Source organism: Eleutherodactylus coqui, chromosome 2 (assembly GCF_035609145.1).
Source record: "Eleutherodactylus coqui strain aEleCoq1 chromosome 2, aEleCoq1.hap1, whole genome shotgun sequence".
Taxonomy (NCBI): Eukaryota; Metazoa; Chordata; class Amphibia; order Anura; family Eleutherodactylidae; genus Eleutherodactylus; species Eleutherodactylus coqui.
In genome coordinates, this window is record NC_089838.1 from 131,547,664 (window position 1) to 131,568,228 (window position 20,565).

Sequence of the window (20,565 nt, forward strand, 5' to 3'; positions counted from 1 at the left end):
TAGAAGGTGAGTGAGGAGACATGTACAGCCATGCAATCTCCTCTGGGTAATTTATTCAAATAAGAATATGAAATTACTACCTCTCCAGCGCCCCCTTTCATTATCCATAGATGTCACTAATTGCATTTTATTATTCCCATTGCCTTTTTTAAAGCAAAGCATCATGGCTTCAGCAACAATGAGATGAATGACATGTGTATATATATATATATATATATATATATATATATACGGTATATATATATATATATATATATATATATATGTTCAGTTGAAGATGACTTTCGGTCACTTTATGAATCATCGTTCTCCTTGCTTTCCTATCCTTGTCCAGCTGTGATCCATGAAGTATTTTGGCTGAAATAGTGGAGTAGTTTGCCATTGCTTTCTCCACCCCTCCCCATTTATCCGGGCTTGGGACCAGCATGTAGCAGCTACATGACTGGCATATATATATATATATATATATATATATATATATATATATATATATATATATAAAATGTGCCTCTGTGTGTGTACATACACATATATATCGTGATGTGTGATATAAACATACTTGTATGTTGGATTTGCTTATCCTTTAAAGTCAAGATGTTGAATACTGAAGTGAGCATTTCAGACTGCAATTAGTGTTCAGCACTCATAAGTGATGAAGGAGTGCTTACAGGATGTAACACAAACTCTGACTCAAGAGTCGAGAGGCTTTTACTAACAGTGAATGTGCCAGAAGCTACAGTTAGATATCAACCATAGAAACATTGAACAGGAAGTATCCATGCTGAATGTGAATGGAGAAATGAATTTGTTTTGCTGAGTATTTCTAACTTTACATATCATACTTGGCAAACGCCTGCAAAAATGTCAATGCATACGAATGTATCCTTCTCCTGAAAATTACAGTAAGTGTCAACACTCTAATACCATATGATTGTACAGCTGCATAAAAAATGAGAAATAACATGATGGCAAGCTGACATCCTCTGCTGGCATATAAAGGAGAATGAGTCTACTTCAGATAGACAGGATACCAATAACATCTGTCACATTTTTCTGAAGACTAATAGATTTTACAGTCCTGTCATATGAAATACTATACACCATTTTAAATGACCCTCACATTGTGTAACAGGACATTGTCACGTTGAAACAAGGAAGGCCCCACTTCAAACTGTTGGCCTTAATTTGGAAATACATGTTGCATTATGATTTTTACACACTTCAAATCATGATCAGCCCCAAACCATTACATCTTTTTAACTAACCCTTAGGCCTTATGTCCACGGGGAAAATCAGGCCCGCTACGGATTCTCCATGGAGAATCCGTAGCGGGTCCCTCCTGCCCCGCGGACATGAGGCATAAAAATAAGAATAAACTTACCTCTCGCCCACTCCGGATCTTCCCTTCACCGCGGCGTCATCTTCTCTGCATCGCGGCCGGATCTACTTTCTTCGGCCCGGCGGATGCGTAGGGTGACGTCGGTGACGTGCCCCGCGCATGCGCCGGCCCGAAGAAAAAAGATCCGGCCGCGACGGAGAAAAGATGGAGCCGCGGCGAAGGGAAGAACCGGAGCGGGTGAGTAAATTCCGATTTTTGTCTCCCGCGGATCCGGACGGCTTCCATAGGCTTCAATAGAAGCCTGCGGGAGACCCACACGAAAATGGAGCATGGTCCAGATTTCTTCATGCTCCATTTTTTTTAAATCACTTTTATTGACCATCCGCAGGTATTTATCTACCCGCGGGTGGTCAATGCATCCCTATGGGATGCGGATCCGCGTGCAGGAGAAGAGTTAAAATCCGCTGCGGATTTTAATTCTTCTTTTGCCCGTGGACATGAGGCCTTAGGGCTTAAACACATGGATGTGTTTTTGTCCAGTTATACGGCCATGAATTCAATTGTTTCTTTTCCACTAGTGGGATTCTTGCCCATCAATAGTACAAGAAAAGATAGGACTTGCCCTAACTTTTTCGCACTTAAATCATGCTATGTGCGAAAAAGATAGGACAGGAGCTATCTTCCTGCCTTTTTTCTAAAACTCATGGGCAATAGCGCAGAGTTTGAATAGTCCAAAAATCCCCCCAAACAAAATCTTGGTTCATGAGTGTTACATGAAGAGCATATTGTATGGAAGAACATTTATTTACACAGCATATCCATACAGTTGACTCTTTGACTACACAGTACACATTGGTCTCTATGTATGTGGTTTGTCCACAGAGTAAGGGCGAACACCCACTGTCGATATTTTCTATATTGCGCTGCGAGAGCAAGTGAAAACACTCACCTCGCAGCACACGAAAGACGTCGGAATGAGACCGGGATATCGCCAGTCTTTTCAATGGGGGCAATCGGCAGCAGCGCTAGCCCCAATGAAAAGATATGGAGAATACCGCGAACTTCTGCCACAGCTGTCACAGCTGTGACAGCTGTGGCAGAAGTGCAGCATGCTATCCCATTGCTTTCAATGGGATCGGTGGTGCTGTCGGTCCCATTGAAAGCAGTGTTTTTTGGCAAACCCTGCAGTATGATTTTCGGGGAAGGGCTTGAAATATAAGCCCTTCCCTGAAAATCATCAATAAGTGGTTAAAAAGGTAAAAAAAAAAAAGTACTCACCTCTCCGCCGCTCACACGCGTCCTCCGGCTGGCTCCCCGCCACTGCTATCCAGCGCTATCTGTAATAAGCTGAGCGCTCAGCCAATAGCTAAGCACTAGCTGTTATTGGCTGAGCACTCAGCCAATCAGCACAGCCCTTTCAGGAGGCGGGGATTTTTAAATCCCCGGCTGCTGAAAGTGCTGGATAGCAGTGTCAAGGAGCTAGCCGGAGGACGCGTGTGAGCGGCGGACAGGTGAGTACTTTTTTCTTTCACTTTTTAACCACTTATTGATGATTTTCAGGGAAGGGCTTATATTTCAAGCCCTTCCGAAAATCATATTGCAGGTTTTGCCAAAAACCACTGCTTTCAATGGGACCGGCAGCAGTGCCGATCCCATTGAAAGCAATGGGATAGCATGCTGCACTTCTGCCACAGCTGTCACAGTGGCAGAAGATTCCTTCATATCCGCGGTCCCTTCGGGGATGAAGGAAACTCCTGCTACAGCTGTCAAAGCTGTGACAGCTGTGGCAGAAGTCTGCAGTATTCTCCATATCTTTTCAATGGGGCTAGTGCTGCTGCTGCTGGCCCCATTGAAAAGACTGGCGATATCCCGGCGTCATCCCGTTTTTTTTCTTACACTGCGAGGCGAGAGTTTTCACTTGCTCTCGCAGCGCACTGGAGAAAAAAATGCAAGGTACTGTTAAGAATACTTTACACGGGATGATTATCACCCTAATTTTTGTTGGAAACAGTGAGCTCCAGTGATAATCGTCCCATGTATACGTGTCTGCAAACCGGACACCGACTGAGAAATTGCTCACCTGTTGAAGTCGCTTGCTTTTTAGCTGCACTAAAAGTCAAATAACTATTGAGTAAAGAGGAGCTGCTCAATGTATTGTAGAAGTGCAGTACACAGAAGGGCCTGTAGAGGGCTGCAGACAAGTCTTCTGGTACTAAAAGAGAGGGCTAACACCTTGGGTGTGGCAGGAAGTGAGATAAAAGGATCAGTTCCTGACACACTCAAGGGGGAGAGTACCAGTGCAGCAGAGCTGAAGTGCTGCAAGCTAGAGGTCCAGTGTAGACCAGTAAAGGCCCCCGAGTCAGACAGGGATGACAACCCTCGACTCATACTCTAGTGGGGTTCAAAAATGGACTGTGTGATATGCTGTGCATGCTGTACAATTTGGTTTACTGTGATCTCAAATAAAACTGGCAGGCGCCAGATTTAAAAGAATTTGTAGTCTCCTGACCCATTTCTATGTGTGGTGCCTATTCCGAAGATCCATGAGGCGGGGAACCCCACTTGCCACAAATCCTGTATGTACAAATCCTGTTTAGTGTGAATAGAGCTGGGCAGCCTGGAAAGATCTCCGACCCACTTTGCCACCATTCCCTTGAACAACTATCGTTCCTGTGTAAAGCATATGAACAATAGTCAAGTGGTAATCCATGGGACAGCTGTTGGAAGATTGAAACCTGTCAGTCATCCCATGTTAAGGGACCTTTAGAAAGGATGACTATTCACCGAAGAATTGCTCAAAAGAGCATTATGGAGCTATAGTTGTTCAGTGTAAACATTGCCAAACAGGTTGACAAGCAATAGGCTGCTAGTCATTTAGTTTCAGCTTACCAAAAAAATAGTAACTGGTTGATCAAAAGTTGCCTGGCATAAAGTCAGTCATTTGTATTTGAATGACTTGTGAACAAATTAACATAGAGATCCCCTCTATGAACAATATCTCCACAAACAACAAGTAATGAACAAGCATTGCTCTATGTAAAAGCAAATGAACGACTGTACTTCATACGCATCAGCAACTTTTCTGAGCAACAATCTGAACATTAGTGCTCTTTGTAAAGGTATGTTAAAGGCCCATTTAACGTAACGATTATTATTCAAAACTCGTTCAAATGACAGAAAATGAGCGATAATCGTTACATGTAAACGCGGAAATCGTGCGCTTTTCATTTGAACGATGATTTTAAGATGTACTTAAAATCCATCTTTCATCTACTGACAGGTAAAGCAAACACATTTATTGGTCAGTAGTCGACATGCTGTTATTTCCATGGGAATCGGTAGATTTATTGTAATCTGCCGACAGCCAGGAGCAGAACAATGCAGCTGTGTGCACAGCTGGGAATGTAATTAATTACATGCTGGACTCTGCAAGCAGCTCCTGGAGGCCCTTTCACATGCAAATGAAGATACTAAAGTGTTAACGGTCATTAACACTTTATACAAAAAGATCACTAATGGCCAATTTACATGCAAATATAATCCTACAAAGATAGGTTTTGAGCGATTGTATTGCATAAACTGCTAATGGACAATAATGTCCATTAGGCTGGATTCACACAGGGCGGATTTGTTGCTGAAAGTTCGCGGTTTTGCCGCTGCGGATTTGCCGCAACCTTTCCGTTTCTGCGGCAAATCCGCATGCAATGGCCCAATTAAGACGCGTTTTTGACCGCGTATTTATCTGCGGTTCTGCCGCCGGTAAATCCGCAGGCCCTTTGTTGCGGAAAAAACCGCAGCGGTTATTTTTGGAGAGGCGCGGTTTTTCTTGCAGATTTGCCTGCGTATTTTACTAGGTGCAGATTCTTTAAAAAACTGTTTCCTGTGAGGTCATCGATCCCACCCATTTCTGCATAGGGTAGGAAGAGCTTTGTATTTGTGGCCATTTTCTCTGCAGACATGGACCGAGCAACAGTCCGTCTGAGCCGCGCATACCGACGCAGACTGATTACATTTGTGCTTATGATGGATAGAGAACAATCTGAAAAGGTGAGCGATTTGTGGTCATTGTGTGCTTAGTTTCCTTGTTGTTTGTTTATGCACTGCGGACTAGAGTGTAATTGCAGTCATGTGCTTTAAATTCATGTGCTTTAATTCATGTTAATGTGCTTTAAAAATTCATCTGCTTATTCTTCTTCAGACTGATCGTGCTTCCCGGCGTCAGAGACGTTTCTGGGTTCATCCCCTACTAACCGAGAGGGGGACGAAGGGCCATTTTGCGAGCCTCTACCACGATCTTAAAAAGTAAGTGAAGTGTTGCATGGGAATAGGTTTGATGTTGCACTCTGAATTGTTATTAATTTTAGCCCGCTCTCCCTTTCTCTTTCTCTCTGCAGCCATCCTGAGAAGTTCGTCTCATTTTGTCGCCTGCCTCTGGAGGCCTTTGACCGCCTTCTGGAGCTGGTGCGCCGGGATCTGACCTACCAGGACACGCAGATGAGGAAGGCGATCACTGCAGAAGAAAGGCTGCTCATCACCCTTCGGTAAGTTACATTTCTTATTGTGTCACTGTAGTTATTTTTTTTTTTTTTGTTTTTCCTTTTTTTTTTTTGGTTCTGTGATTTTTGCGCGGTACCTTTTTTTATGCACTGATTGCTCCGGTAGTAGGACGTAATGCTATAGCATTACGTCACACTGCTTTTTCACAGCTGGGCTATCAAGCACCCCTGTTATTAGCACCACGCCCATCATGACACCTGCACGGCTACCCCGATCTCACCGGGACGGGTGGGTCTTTATTTGCCCGTGCGTGGCATTAGAACAGCATCATCTTGTGGCTGGTTGACTTCATTGACATTGTCAGAAGCTACATTGTTGAACTTACCAGACCAGCAAACTTGGGCAACCTTTTTTGTGCACCGGCAGTGAACGGGACCAAGTTACCTTTCTGAGTGTAGCAGGAACATGTTTTCATTTTCTCATTCTCCCTCCCCTTTTGTTTGGGATGGGGAGAATGGAAATCTGAACCATGTGTGGAATGGATAGTGAGAATTTCACGGCCCCCCCCCCCCCCCACATCCCATGTATACCTTTCAATTGCAAATCTTATTTCCTTCACACGAATTCTTCTGCATTCTCCGATCTATTTCGTGTTGAGAACAATATCTGAATACTGCATACATAGAAGTGTTGATGTAATGCAAGTCTTCATTGTGTACTAATTTTTTTTTCTCTTCTCTGCTTCTTTTCAGCTTCTTGGCCACAGGAGAGAGCTATGCATCCCTGCATCTCCAATTTCGTGTTGGTAAATCAACCATCACCGAAATTGTGAGGTGCACATGCAGCGCCATCTGGCAGAAGTTGCAGCCCATCGTGATGCCTTCACCTACCGAGGACACTTGGCAACGTGTTGCAGCAGGCTTTCAAGATGTTGCCAAATTTCCTAACTGCATAGGCGCCGTCGACGGCAAACATGTGCGTGTGCTTCAGCCAGCCCACTCAGGCTCCAAATTCTTCAATTACAAAAAATTTTTTTCAATTGTCCTGATGGCCGTGGCTGATGCACATAGCAAATTTGTTTGCATCGACGTCGGCGCCTATGGCAGCACTGGGGATTCTCGGGTGCTGCGAACATCACAGATTGGGATGCAAATTCTCCGAGATGGCGTCACGCTCCCAGCCCCACAACCTTTCCCGGGAACCACACATCCAGTCCCCTTTGTGATGGTATCGGATGAGGCTTTCCCGTTGATGCCAAACCTGTTGCGCCCATACCCGCGGAGAGGACTGAATGCCCGGAAAAGGATTTTTAATTATAGGCTGAGCCGGGCACGTCGTGTGGTTGAGTGTGCCTTCGGGATTATGGTGAGTCAGTGGAGAGTTCTAGGGACTACACTGTTAGTAGACCCTAACACAGTTGATGACCTTGTCAAGGCATGTTGTGTTCTTCACAACTACCTCCGGGACTATCGCCCAGAGGTAGATGTCGAAGAACTTGATCCTGCCTTTGACACGGTCATCAACTGGGGGGGAGGTAGGACGCCTGCTACTGCAGTGCAGGTACGCGAACTCTTCACTGACTATTTCCTTAGTCACGAAGGCACCGTGCCATGGCAGTTCTCCTGTGTCGGTGGTGTGCAGCCCTAACTGCAGTGTGACCCTCCCCCGGCGCCCAGCCCCAGAAGGAAGCGGAAACCAAACTGCGTAGAGAAATACGTATTTTATTGAAGGCACAAAAGGACACTCCTCCACCTTTAATTTAAAAACTTCAATAAAATTGTGTTAAACAGTTTTCATAATAAAATGTTTTAATATTTCACAAAAAAGATTGTTCTCCAAATTTTTCCGGCGCACAAAACATATAATCTGCATTGTAAAGAAACGGAATTGGTTAGACAATGATGGTTTTTTATTTTGTGCAAAATAAACATAGCATTAGTTGAGCCGTCTACTTTTTTTCAGCGCACATACCAATTACCACTACTTGAATACAACTAACTTTCTCCTTCACTGGCCAATCCACAAGCAGTATAGCTCTGGCCACACTTGCCGGTCATGCCGCAAGCGAAAATGATGATGGCAACAGGCACGCAGAATGGCCCTGTTGTCATCACCATTTTTTTTTTCCATGCTCGAACTCCTGTTACAAACATAGAGCGAGCATGGAAACAGACAGACATGAAAATAAATATAGGGAAAGAAAGGACTATGAGTCAAGAGAAGTGATGTACCCCAACCTTGGAGGACAGTAAGGCAGCGTTAAATTGAAAACAAAAAAAAAGGCAGTCCTTCTCGTACAGTAGCACAGGCCGCAAAGAAATTTACGTGCGTTCCACTGCCGTAATGGAATTAGTGCGCCTTGCCTCTTTTGCCGCAGAGCACATCTTAGCTGGGAGTGAGCGATGTTTGCAACCCCAATCGTTCCCATGACCATCCGTTGGATTTCTGGGACACCAGCATAATCCGTGCATTGGCAGACACGGCAACAGCACCACGGAACCTATACTTTCCGATGGTTTGCTGTAGGACATTGCAGTTATCCCAAACTCAACGTTTGCGATTACTCCAATGTCGTATAAGTAAAAGAGTTTTCTCCTATAATGCATTGAGATGCATTTGGTGGCGTGCACAGTCGTGAGGTGGACTGTTGCGATGTCTGTTGCAGAGGGCTATTCATGAGTGATAGAAATGACGCTTGTGATGGGGAACCGCCTGAGGCAGTGTCGCCGTAGCCAGTGTCAGGAGAGCCATGGTGCATGGGGTATACCGGTGTCCTAGAAACCCTGGGCGGTTGATCAGGGAAAGATTGGGGTGCAGGCAGCATGCGGTTTGAGTGTTGAACAGGAAAGGCTGCATTTTTCATTGCCACAATAATGGCAGTGCTATCGGCAATGGCTCTTGGCGATCCGAAAATCTCTAGCACTGTGTACAGAACTGGCGGAATTGTCCACTGCCGCTCTGAGCTGAGTTCACGAAGGCGGGACGCAATGGCTGTACCCATTGTGTCCCACTGGTCGGCCGTCTCAGAACGGCGTAATAAAGACAGCGCCTCTTGGGTGGCATCTGCCTTGCTATTCTTCCGACGCGGGCCAGCAGCAACGCTGCGGCTGGCCCGCGCGGAAGTCACCACCCTGCTAACACATGCTCTGCTGGCAGGGGCAGTAGTATTGCCACACGACACAATTTGTTCCCCCACTTCTGGAGAAACAGAAGTGGGGTTCAAATCGGGCGTGCTACGCTGGCTGTCCTCCAAGGCTGGGGTACCTTCTCTGGACTCATCGTCACACGGCTCCTGTCCCGGCCCATCTTTGTCAGGTGAAGCGGTGGTGTCCGTGGGAGGCGCGGCCCCAATGTTCCCGCTGGATCTGTTGGCGAAACAAGAGTAACATTAGAGACCTAGAACCTCAAAATGACACCACATCGAACCCGAGCTAGGAGAGTTATTTGCACTTACGCGCGCAACACTCGACTAGTTCGGAGGAAGCGCAGTTGCTCCTGGTATGGACATTTCTTTTGTGAAGGCGACATGCCACTTTTTTCACAATCTTTTTCATGCTTCTTGTAGCGGTCCCGAACCGACCGCCAACGATTCTTGACATCTTTAACTGCAAATAATGAAAAAGGACAATTAAACAGGGTACAAGCAGTACCACCGACACCTGCAGTAAAGAGTGTTGTTAGATGCAGTACAGTTCTGAGTACATCCAAGGAAGAAACAACAAAGCAGTTTCAGGAGTGTAAACTTACGTATTTCACTGTGGAGGGCAGCAGTTCCGGAGTCCCAATCGGGATACATGCCAGTGCATACCGATAGCCAGGCGTCTGCCTTTAAATCTCGGTCGCTGTAGCCCGTCTCGGCTGGGTCCCATATCTCAGGCCTACTTTCAACCTGAAGGGGGGGGGAAAGAAGAAAAAAAGTTGAATAGCATTCCAAGTGGGTGGATATGGTTGTGTCAGCGCACACTACACTCACCAATGTTATCATCCTGGCAACGTTTATACCCATTCGCTGGTACCACGCCATACTCCCGATATATCCTTTGCGACAACCGAAAATCTTTTTCGTCCTGTGAGTAAACAGAGAATGGTTGCATTTCATTACATACACAACATTAGTGCCCAGTGGCGCAGAATTTCAATTTGCACAAAATAACAACGAGGCTCACATCTTCGCGTCAGATGCCGAAGGGGAAAGAAGCAAGGGAGGAAAAAGGCGGGAAAAATGCATTGCAATGCAAAAGATGAAAAGGCCATAAATTGTGCAGCAAAGCAAGGGAGGAAAAAGGCGGGAAAAATGCATTGCAATGCAAAAGATGAAAAGGCCATAAATTGTGCAGCAAAGCAAGGGAGGAAAAAGGCGGGAAAAATGCATTGCAATGCAAAAGATGAAAAGGCCATAAATTGTGCAGCAAAGCAAGGGAGGAAAAAGGCGGGAAAAATGCATTGCAATGCAAAAGATGAAAAGGCCATAAATTGTGCAGCAAAGCAAGGGAGGAAAAAGGCGGGAAAAATGCATTGCAATGCAAAAGATGAAAAGGCCATAAATTGTGCAGCAAAGCAAGGGAGGAAAAAGGCGGGAAAAATGCATTGCAATGCAAAAGATGAAAAGGCCATAAATTGTGCAGCAAAGCAAGGGAGGAAAAAGGCGGGAAAAATGCATTGCAATGCAAAAGATGAAAAGGCCATAAATTGTGCAGCAAAGCAAGGGAGGAAAAAGGCGGGAAAAATGCATTGCAATGCAAAAGATGAAAAGGCCATAAATTGTGCAGCAAAGCAAGGGAGGAAAAAGGCGGGAAAAATGCATTGCAATGCAAAAGATGAAAAGGCCATAAATTGTGCAGCAAAGCAAGGGAGGAAAAAGGCGGGAAAAATGCATTGCAATGCAAAAGAGAAAGGACGCAAAAGAGCAATGATAGGCGAAGTAGTGCATTACCTTCGTTATCCGATGTGCCGCCCGCTGTGGAGGGCTCTGGGCCCGCTGTGGAGGGCTCTGGTGCCGCTGTGGAGGGCCCTGGTCCGGCTGTGGAGGCCTCTGGTCACGCCCGCTGTGGAGGGCTCTTGTGGTGCCGCTGTGGAGGGCTCTGGTGCCGCTGTGGAGGGCCCTGGTCCGGCTGTGGAGGCCTCTGGTCACGCCCGCTGTGGAGGGCTCTTGTGGTGCCGCTGTGGGGGGCTCTGGTGCCGCTGTGGGGGGGTCTGGGCCCGCTGTGGAGGGCTGTGGTGCCGCTGTGGAGGGCCCTGGTCCGGCTGTGGAGGCCTCTGGTCACGCCCGCTGTGGAGGGCTCTTGTGGTGCCGCTGTGGGGGGCTCTGGTGCCGCTGTGGGGGGGTCTGGGCCCGCTGTGGAGGGCTGTGGTGCCGCCCGCTGTGGAGGGCTCTGGGCCCGCTGTGGAGGGCTCTGGTGCCGCCCGCTGTGGAAGGCTCTGGGCCCGCTGTGGAGGGCTCTGGTGCCGCTGTGGAGGGCCCTGGTCCGGCTGTGGAGGCCTCTGGTCACGCCCGCTGTGGAGGGCTCTTGTGCCGCTGTGGGGGGCTCTGGTGCCGCTGTGGGGGGGTCTGGGCCCGCTGTGGAAGGCTCTGGTGCCGCCCGCTGTGGAGGCCTCTGGTCACGCCCGCTGTGGAGGGCTCTGGTGCCACTGTGGAGGGCTCTTGTGGTGCCGCTGTGGGGGGCTCTGGTGCCGCTGTGGGGGGGTTCTGCCGGCAGAGCTCCTGCTCCCTGCTTCCAGTCTCCATCAAGTCCTGGCTGAAATGGCGCCAAGCAGCTAAAATGGCCGCTGAACCACTTCCTGGGAACAAACTTTATTGCCCCTCTTTTTCATGCGAACAATCTGCTGCGGAACCGCAATGAAAACCGCTGCAAAACAAGCAATAGCGGTTTTCATTGCGGTTGTAGCTGCGTTCATGGGGCCCTATGTAAAAAAAAACGCTGCGGAACCGTCAAAAGATTGGACATGCTGCATATTTCAAAACCGCGACGCAGTTGCATATCCGCACTGCGGCTCTGCGGAAAATTTTACGCCCTGTGAGAACGGGATTTTGGCCAAACACATTCGCACTGCATTGCACTGCAACCGCGACGGAATGGCCGCAATGCGGATATGCAACGGCCAACCGCGGGAAATAAGCAACAAATCCGCCCCGTGTGACCCTAGGCTTAGTAGCTTATCACCTTCATTTGCATGTAAATAAGCCTTCAGTACCTGTTTATAGAGAACAACAGGTGGTCTGTTCTCTGCATTCAGCTCCTTCATTCTGCCACTGGGCTGCAAGCTGAATACAATGTAATCAGCGCTCCCGTGGAGAACACAGCACAATGGATAGCAAATACAGCATGCGCTCTGTGTTATATTCTCACTGGCTGAACTATGGATTTTATGCTCATCTAAAAATCATTGTTCAGCCGAAGAGTGAAAGATGGGAGTATTTACACACAACGATTATCGCTCAAACAATGGCTTTTGAGTGAATTTTGAGCGATAATCGTTTAGTGTAAATAGGCCTTAAATCTTTCAGTTGTTTGAAAGATTATCTTTGTGTGTAAATGGGCCTTAAGGAGGAGTATAGATCTGCTTACAGTATGTAAATACTAGCAAAGCTTGTGCTTCAAGTCAACATTTTGTAAGATCTGTGTTTTATGTGACTGAATGGAAGCATGCTGCTTTATATCTATAGGCTGAAAACACATACTTTCCCAAGGCTGCTCTTACATATGTGTTCGGAAAATGGTTGGGATATATCATTACAAGCCAGCTCATAGCTCAGGTGGCATCTGATGCATGTGCAGTGGAGTGAGGTGTACAGCTTTAGCTTCATCTATGCTAGATGCTTTTTTTTACACATACATTTTTGTAAGGTACAGAAAAGACCATAGAATAACAGGAGATGATGACTGTGAATCCTCGGTGGATCAGGGGTGCAAAGGCATTTAGTGTTCAGCTCAGTGAAGCACGTTTCCATTTACTGATAGCAGAGATCTTGAAAACGGTGAGGAGATAAAACATAAATTATCAGTTGCACACCTACTCATTATAAAAAGTTTGTTTACTGTTTAAAAAATACTGGAGAACTCCTCCAACATTTCTTAACTCGAGAAATTCAAATTTTATCAAACTTTCATTTGATCAATATGAGTAATTAATAGAGATGAGTGAGCACCAAAATGCTCGGGTGCTCGTTACTCGAGACGAACTTTTCGCGATGCTCGAGGGTTCGTTTCGAGTAACGAACCCCATTGAAGTCAATGAGCGACCCGAGCAAATTTGTATATCGCCGATGCTCGCTAAGGTTTTCGTTTGTGAAAATCTGGGCAATTCAAGAAAGTGATGGGAACGACACAGCAACAGATAGGGCAGGCGAGGGGCTACATGTTGGGCTGCATCTCAAGTTCCCAGGTCCCACTATTAAGCCACAATAGCGGCAAGAGTGGGCCCCCCTCCCAACAACTTTTACTTCTGAAAAGCCCTCATTAGCAATGCATACCTTAGCTAAGCACCACACTACCTCCAACAAAGCACAATCACTGCCTGCATGACACTCCGCTGCCACTTCTCCTGGGTAACATGCTGCCCAACCCCCCCCCCCCCCCCACGACCCAGTGTCCACAGCGCACACCAAACTGTCCCTGCCCAGCCTTCAGCTGCCCTCATGCCACGCCACCCTCATGTCTATTTATAAGTGCGTCTGCCAGAGGAACCGCAGGAACACACTGCAGAGGGTTGGCACGGCTAGGCAGCGACCCTCTTTAAAAGGGGCGGGGCGATAGTCCACAATGCTGTACAGAAGCAATGAGAAATCCAATCCTGTGCCACCTCCATCTAGAGCTGCACACGTGGGCATAGCAATGGGGAACCTATGTGCCACACACTATTCATTCTGTCAAGGTGTCTGCATGCCCCAGTCAGACCGCGGTTTTCTATAAATAGTCACAGGCAGGTACAACTCCGCAATGGGAATTCCGTGTGCACCCACAGCATGGGTGGATCCCTGGAACCCACCAGCTGTACATAAATGTATCCCATTGCAGTGCCCTGGACAGCAGAGCTAACGTCAGATTAAATGCAGGTGGGCTTCGGCCCACACTGCATACCCCAACCTGACCGGGGTTTTTAATTCATAGACACAGGCAGGTACAACTCCCTATTGTGAAGTCCCTGTGGACCGACAGCATGGATGGCTCCCTGGAACCCACCGGCGGTACATAAATATATCCCATTGCATTGCCCATCACAGCTGAGGTAATGTCATGTTTAATGCAGGTGGGCTTCGGCCCACACTGCATGCCCCAGTCAGACTGGGGTTCTTTACAAGTGGACACATGCAGTTACAACTCCCTGTGGACCCACAGCATGGGTGGGTGCCAGTAAGCCACCGGCGGTACATAAATATATCCCATTGCATTGCCCATCACAGCTGAGGTAATGTCATGTTTAATGCAGGTGGGCTTCGGCCCACACTGCATGCCCCAGTCAGACTGGGGTTCTTTAGAAGTGGACACATGCAGTTACAACTCCCTGTGGACCCACAGCATGGGTGGGTGCCAGGAAGCCACCGGCGGTACATAAATATATCCCATTGCATTGCCCATCACAGCTGAGGTAATGTCATGTTTAATGCAGGTGGGCTTCGGCCCACACTGCATGCCCCAGTCAGACTGGGGTTCTTTAGAAGTGGACACATGCAGTTACAACTCCCTGTGGACCCACAGCATGGGTGGGTGCCAGGAAGCCACCGGCGGTACATAAATATATCCCATTGCATTGCCCATCACAGCTGAGGTAATGTCATGTTTAATGCAGGTGGGCTTCGGCCCACACTGCATGCCCCAGTCAGACTGGGGTTCTTTAGAAGTGGACACATGCAGTTACAACTCCCTGTGGACCCACAGCATGGGTGGGTGCCAGGAAGCCACCGGCGGTACATAAATATATCCCATTGCATTGCCCATCACAGCTGAGGTAATGTCATGTTTAATGCAGGTGGGCTTCGGCCCACACTGCATGCCCAAGTCAGACTGGGGTTCTTTAGAAGTGGACACATGCAGTTACAACTCCCTGTGGACCCACAGCATGGGTGGCTCCCTGGAACCCACCGGCGGTACATAAATATATCCCATTACAGTGCCCAACACAGCTGATGTAACGTCAGCTGTAATGCAGGTGGGTTAAAAATTAATTTGATTATACTGTAGGCGAGGGCCCACAAAAATTGGTGTACCAACAGTACTAATGTACCTGAGAAAAATTGCCCATGCCCAACCAAGACGCCAGGTGAAACCCATTAATCGCTTTGGTTAATGTGGCTTAATTGGTAACTAGGCCTGGAGGAAGCCCAGTAAAAATAAAAATTGGTTGAGGTGAAAGTTTCAACGCTTTAATGAGCATTGAAACGTATAAAAGTTGTTTAGAAAAATTATATGACTGAGCCTTGTGGGCCTAAGAAAAATTGCCCGTTCGGCGTGATTATGTGAGGTTTCAGGAGGAGGAGCAGGAGGGGGAGGAGGAATATTATACACAGATTGATGAAGCAAAAAGCTCCCCGTTTTTGATGGTGATAGAGAACGATGCTTCCATCCGCGGGTGCAGCCTACGTATTGTTTAGGTATTGCTGCTGTCCGCTGGTGGAGAAGAGAAGTCTGGGGAAATCCAGGCTTTGTTCATCTTGATGAGTGTAAGCCTGTCGGCACTGTCGGTTGACAGGTGGGTACGCTTATCCGTGATGATTCCCCCAGCCACACTAAACACACTCTCTGACAAGACGCTAGCCGCAGGACAAGCAAGCACCTCCAGGGCATACAGCGCGAGTTCAGGCCACGTGTCCAGCTTCGACACCCAGTAGTTGTAGGGGGCAGAGGCGTCACGGAGGACGGTCGTGCGATCGGCTACGTACTCCCTCACCATCCTTTTACAGTGCTCCCGCCAACTCAGCCTTGACTGGGGACCGGTGACACAGTCTTGCTGGGAAGCCAGAAAGCTGGCAAAGGCCTTGGATAATGGTCCCCTGCCTGCGCTGTACATGCTGCCTGATCTCTGCGCCTCCCCTGCTACCTGGGCCGCGGAAATGCGCCTTCGGCCACTAGCGCTGTCGGATGGGAAGTTTACCATCAGTTTGTCCACCAGCGCCCTGTGGTATAGCATCATTCTCGAACCCCTTTCCTCTTCGGGAATGAGAGTGGAAAGGCTCTCCTTATACCGTGGGTCGAGCAGTGTGTACACCCAGTAATCCGTAGTGGCCAGAATGCGTGTAACGCGAGGGTCACGAGAAAGGCATCCTATCATGAAGTCAGCCATGTGTGCCAGGGTACCTGTACGCAACACATGGCTGTCCTCACTCGGAAGATCACTTTCAGGATCCTCCTCCTCCTCCTCCTCTGGCCATACACGCTGAAAGGATGACAGGCAAGCAGCATGTGTACCCTCAGCAGTGGGCCAAGCTATCTCTTCCCCCTCCTCCTCATGCTCCTCCCCCTCCTCCTCCTCCTCTGGCCATACACGCTGAAAGGACGACAGGCAAGCAGCATCTGTACCCTCAGCAGTGGGCCAAGCTGTCTCTTCCCCCTCCTCCTCATGCTCCTCCCCCTCCTCAACGCGCTGAGATATAGACATGAGGGTGCTCTGACTATCCAGCGACATACTGTCTTCCTCCGCCTCCGTTTCCGAGTGCAAAGCGTCTGCCTTTATGCTTTGCAGGGAACTTCTCAAGAGGCATAGCAGAGGAATGGTGACGCTAATGATTGCAGCATCCCCGCTCAGCATCTGGGTAGACTCCTCAAAGTTTCCAAGGACCTGGCAGATGGCTGCCAACCAGGCCCACTCTTCTGTAAATAATTGAGGAGGCTGACTCCCACTACGCCGCCCATGTTGGAGTTGGTATTCCGCAATAGCTCTACGCTACTCATAGAGCCTGGCCAACATGTGGAGCGTAGAGTTCCACTGTGTGGGCACGTCGCACAGCAATCGGTGCACTGGCAGATGAAACCGATGTTGCAGGGTCCGCAGGGTGGCAGCGTCCGTCTTGGAGTTGCAGAAATGTGCGCTGACCTGGCGCACCTTTCCGAGCAGGTATGACAAGTGTGGGTAGCTTTTCAGAAAGCGCTGAACCACCAAATTAAAGACATGGGCCAGGCATGGCACGTGCGTGAGGCTGCCGAGCTGCAGAGCCGCCACCAGGTTACGGCCGTTGTCACACACGACCATGCCCGGTTGGAGGCTCAGCGGCGCAAGCCAGCGGTCGGTCTGCTCTGTCAGACCCTGCAGCAGTTCGTGGGCCGTCTGACTCTTCTCTCCTAAGCTGAGTAGTTTCAGCACGGCCTGCTGACGCTTGCCCACCGCTGTGCTGCCACGCCGCGCGACACCGACTGCTGGCGACGTGCTGCTGCTGACACATCTTGATTGCGAGACAGAGGTTGCGTAGGAGGCGGAGGAGGGTGCTTTAGTGGAGGAAGCATACACCGCCGCAGATACCACCACCGAGCTGAGGCACGCAATTCGGGGGGTGGGTAGGACGTGAGCGGTCCCAGGCTCTGACTGTGTCCCAGCCTCCACTAAATTCACCCAATGTGCCGTCAGGGAGATATAGTGGCCCTGCCCGCCTGTGCTTGTCCACGTGTCTGTTGTTAAGTGGACCTTGGCAGTAACCGCGTTGGTGAGGGCGCGTACAATGTTGCGGGAGACGTGGTCGTGCAGGCCTGGGACGGCACATCGGGAAAAGTAGTGGCGATTGGGAACCGAGTAGCGCGGGGCCGCCGCCGCCATCATGCTTTTGAAAGCCTCCGTTTCCACAAGCCTATACGGCAGCATCTCCAGGCTGATCAATTTGGCAATGTGCACGTTTAACACTTGAGCGTGCGGGCGCGTGGCGGCGTACTTGCGCTCGCGCTCAAACTGTGGCGCTAGCGACGTCTGGACGCTGCGCTGAGAGACATTGGTGGATGGGGCCGAGGACAGCGGAGGTGAGGGTGTGGGTGCAGGCCAGGAGACGGTAGTGCCTGTGTCCTCAGAGGGGGGTTGAATCTCAGTGGCAGGTTGGGGCACAGGGGGGAGAGGCAGTGGTGCAAACCGGAGGCGGTGAACGGCCTTCGTCCCACCTTGTGGGGTGCTTGGCCATCATATGCCTGCGCATGCTGGTGGTGGTGCCTCCCCAGCTGATCTTGGCGCGACAAAGGTTGCACACCACTGTTCGTCGGTCGTCAGGCGTCTCTGTGAAAAACTGCCACACCGTAGAGCACCTTGACCTCTGCAGGGTGGCATGGTGCGAGGGGGCGCTTTGGGAAACAGTTGGTGGATTATTTGGTCTGGCCTTGCCTCTACCCCGGGCCACCGCACTGGCTCGGCCTGTGCCCACACCCTGACTTGGGCCTCCGCGTCCTCGCCCGCGTCCACGTCCTCTAGGCCTAACCCTACCCCTCAGCATGGTGTATTACCAGTAGTGCAGAAACAGAACGCTGTAATTAAATGTGCCGCTTATTGGCCTGTGGTTGGAGGCTGACTTCGCTTACGGAACGCCAGGAAATAATTTTGCGCAAGCCTGCTGTAACACTTAGCTGGCTGCGTATGAATTTGGAGAACTACTACACCCAGCAGAGACCCAGAACACTGAGGACACTCACAGGCAGCCCAAATAGATTTTTTTCCCCAAATTTTTTTGCAAAGGCCCACTGCCTATATTCAATCAATAATCAATATGTCTTCTGTCCCTGCCTAAGCGCTTCTGACCCTGGAGTATGTCAAAGAACTGCAGAGTGTTGCACTGTGAACTGCAATACAGCGGTGATTTCACAGCCCAGACAGAGCCAGGAAATAATTTTGCGCAAGCCTGCTGTAACACTTAGCTGGCTGCGTATGAATTTGGATAACTACTACACCCAGCACAGACCCAGAACACTGAGGACAGTCACAGGCAGACCAAATAGATTTTTTTCCCCAAATTTTTTTGCAAAGGCCCACTGCCTATATTCAATCAGTATTGTGAGGGTATATATATATATATTGCCATATGTTCTTTATACTTTTATACCTATATGCAAGTTTTATTCAATTCCAAATGAGAAAAAACTTATATGTCGCCTTACATCAGATATTCCAAGGCTTTGCAAGGCTGAGAGAGATGTTCTAGAAATTCAGAGATGATACCGAACCAGACATGAAGGCCGCATGTACTTGGCTGTTTTCCCAGAAGCGCAATATCAAGATGTTCAAATGTACATAACTTTCACTGTCCCAGGCCGGAAATCCGGACTTCCCATATATGGAGAATACATGCTTGGCCGTTTTCTTAGAATTGAGTGGGTGATTCTTTGCACTGGAGTTAATTGAATACGTGATTTTCTGTACATAAGCCAGAGGTGCCGTAGCAAGATAGCGGCTGTTTTCACTGTCTCAGGCCGGAAATCCGGACTGCCCATATATGGTTATAAGCCCATCACCCCTTGCTGGGGATGGGACAAAGGGTATAAGATCTCATGTAATCTGTAATAAAGCACGTCGGCAAGGAGAGCCATGTCCCGTGTGAGGAATGATACCAGACCTCCGTGTGGTGTTTTTTTCTTTACCGCTGGCAACGGGGCAAGTGGGGTGGGCCTGATTGGTGCTGTACTTAGAATATTTTATTACCCTGACAAATGGCGCCCAACGTGGGGCGGTAAAACCAGGAGCTTACAGCGCAATTCACCCGGATCCACGCCACGGGGAAGCCGTCCTGCTGCAAACCGAGCCTGATCAACTCACAAGAACTCCAGGTAAGACCGGCATATATTTATGTTGTGTTTTACACTGCGAAGTCTTGCAGCGGGACGGACTATCTGTGGTTTGTGACCGGACGGGTTGGGTTAAGAGTTCTACACGGTAACTCGTGTGGGCTTCGGGTTTGCCGTCATGGACCACTGACTGTGATATGCGCACCAATCGGTCACCCGGAAACTAGTCTGTAGTCTATTTGTACTTTGAAGTTTTAACGTTTTAATAATAGTGGAGATTGTTGTATCTGCAGAATTTTTTTTTCCTCTTTCTTTTCATTTAGTCTCACAAGAGAAGGGACCCTCAGTTTAGTTTAGTTAGTTGTTAATGGTTTAGCAGAGAGGGATGCATTTTGTGAGACAGGCTTCATAAGAGAAGGGACTCTCGGTCGTTTTGCCTTATATATGGGGCTAACGATCTGATTTCAGAGAGATGCATTTTATGGGGCTGGTTCCATAAGGAGAAGGGACCCTCGGTTGTTTTGCCGGTATATAAGGGGCTGACAATTTGAAAATTAAGAGGGATGCATTCTATGGAGCGTGTTATTTTTATTGTTGTTGTTGTTCTAATATGCGTAAGATCTTATTAAAGAAGACAGAGCCCCTCAAGGGCTGCCGCCGTGTGGATGAATTTGTAAAATGTAAGAAAACTCGTAATGAAAATGTGTGACACCGACCCGCACGGCAGATTACAAAATGGTGTCTGGGGGGAGGTCTTTAGGACCGAGAGGTGCCTTGAAAGACCAAGGTTTGCTAGAAAGTGCTGGAGAGAGAGAGAGAGAGAGACAGTCAGAGAAAGTTAGGTATGTACACATTATTTGTTTAAGAAAGTATCCGTAAGTGAAATGTTGAAAAGTACAGTAAGTGATCAAGAGGGCGTCAGGAGAGTGTCTATTGAAGGTTATATTGGCAGTTAGGTAGGGAGAAAGTGCTGGAGGAACAAGCAAGTCGATAAGAAAGTTACAATGCATGTGATTTGTTGGCAAAGAAAGGAGAAAAATGTGTATA

The 20,565-nt window shown here is 48.5% G+C and overlaps 2 protein-coding genes across 3 annotated transcripts; one reads left to right on the plus strand and one right to left on the minus strand.

Annotated features, from left to right (window-relative positions):
• Window positions 1-5,220: 5,220 nt before the first annotated feature.
• Window positions 5,221-7,960, plus strand: LOC136611730 (uncharacterized). Its single transcript, XM_066591534.1, has 4 exons — window positions 5,221-5,386; window positions 5,538-5,641; window positions 5,734-5,880; window positions 6,589-7,960. The coding sequence occupies exons 1-4, from the start codon at window positions 5,297-5,299 to the stop codon at window positions 7,481-7,483; spliced, it is 1,236 nt and encodes a 411-aa protein (XP_066447631.1). The 5' UTR covers window positions 5,221-5,296; the 3' UTR covers window positions 7,484-7,960.
• Window positions 7,961-8,122: 162 nt separating this feature from the next.
• On the minus strand, window positions 8,123-10,895 carry LOC136611731 (uncharacterized). Of its 2 annotated transcripts, XM_066591536.1 has the most exons (5): window positions 10,770-10,895; window positions 9,810-9,903; window positions 9,584-9,725; window positions 9,291-9,441; window positions 8,123-9,201 (listed from the first exon to the last, which is right to left on the minus strand). In XM_066591536.1, exons 2-5 carry the CDS (start codon window positions 9,858-9,860, stop codon window positions 8,397-8,399), a joined length of 1,149 nt encoding a protein of 382 aa, XP_066447633.1. In that variant the 5' UTR covers window positions 9,861-9,903; window positions 10,770-10,895; the 3' UTR covers window positions 8,123-8,396. The 2 variants fall into 2 exon arrangements, with proteins under 2 accessions (XP_066447633.1, XP_066447632.1); XM_066591535.1 differs by lacking the exon at window positions 10,770-10,895 and having other exon boundaries at window positions 9,810-10,090.
• Window positions 10,896-20,565: the final 9,670 nt, after the last annotated feature.

What these genes read in the sequence shown, in the direction of transcription:
- LOC136611730 (XM_066591534.1), top strand. Translation starts at nt 5,297, where the DNA reads ATGGACCGAGCAACAGTCCGTCTGAGCCGCGCATACCGACGCAGACTG. An exon ending in CTCTACCACGATCTTAAAAA is followed by an intron (nt 5,642 to 5,733) that starts GTAAGTGAAGTG and finishes TTCTCTCTGCAG; the next exon opens with CCATCCTGAGAAGTTCGTCT. An exon ending in AGGCTGCTCATCACCCTTCG is followed by an intron (nt 5,881 to 6,588) that starts GTAAGTTACATT and finishes GCTTCTTTTCAG; the next exon opens with CTTCTTGGCCACAGGAGAGA.
- LOC136611731 (XM_066591535.1), bottom strand. Translation starts at nt 9,935, where the DNA reads ATGAAATGCAACCATTCTCTGTTTACTCACAGGACGAAAAAGATTTTC. An exon ending in TGCCCTCCACAGTGAAATAC is followed by an intron (nt 9,442 to 9,583) that starts GTAAGTTTACAC and finishes CATTATTTGCAG; the next exon opens with TTAAAGATGTCAAGAATCGT. An exon ending in ACTAGTCGAGTGTTGCGCGC is followed by an intron (nt 9,202 to 9,290) that starts GTAAGTGCAAAT and finishes TTTCGCCAACAG; the next exon opens with ATCCAGCGGGAACATTGGGG.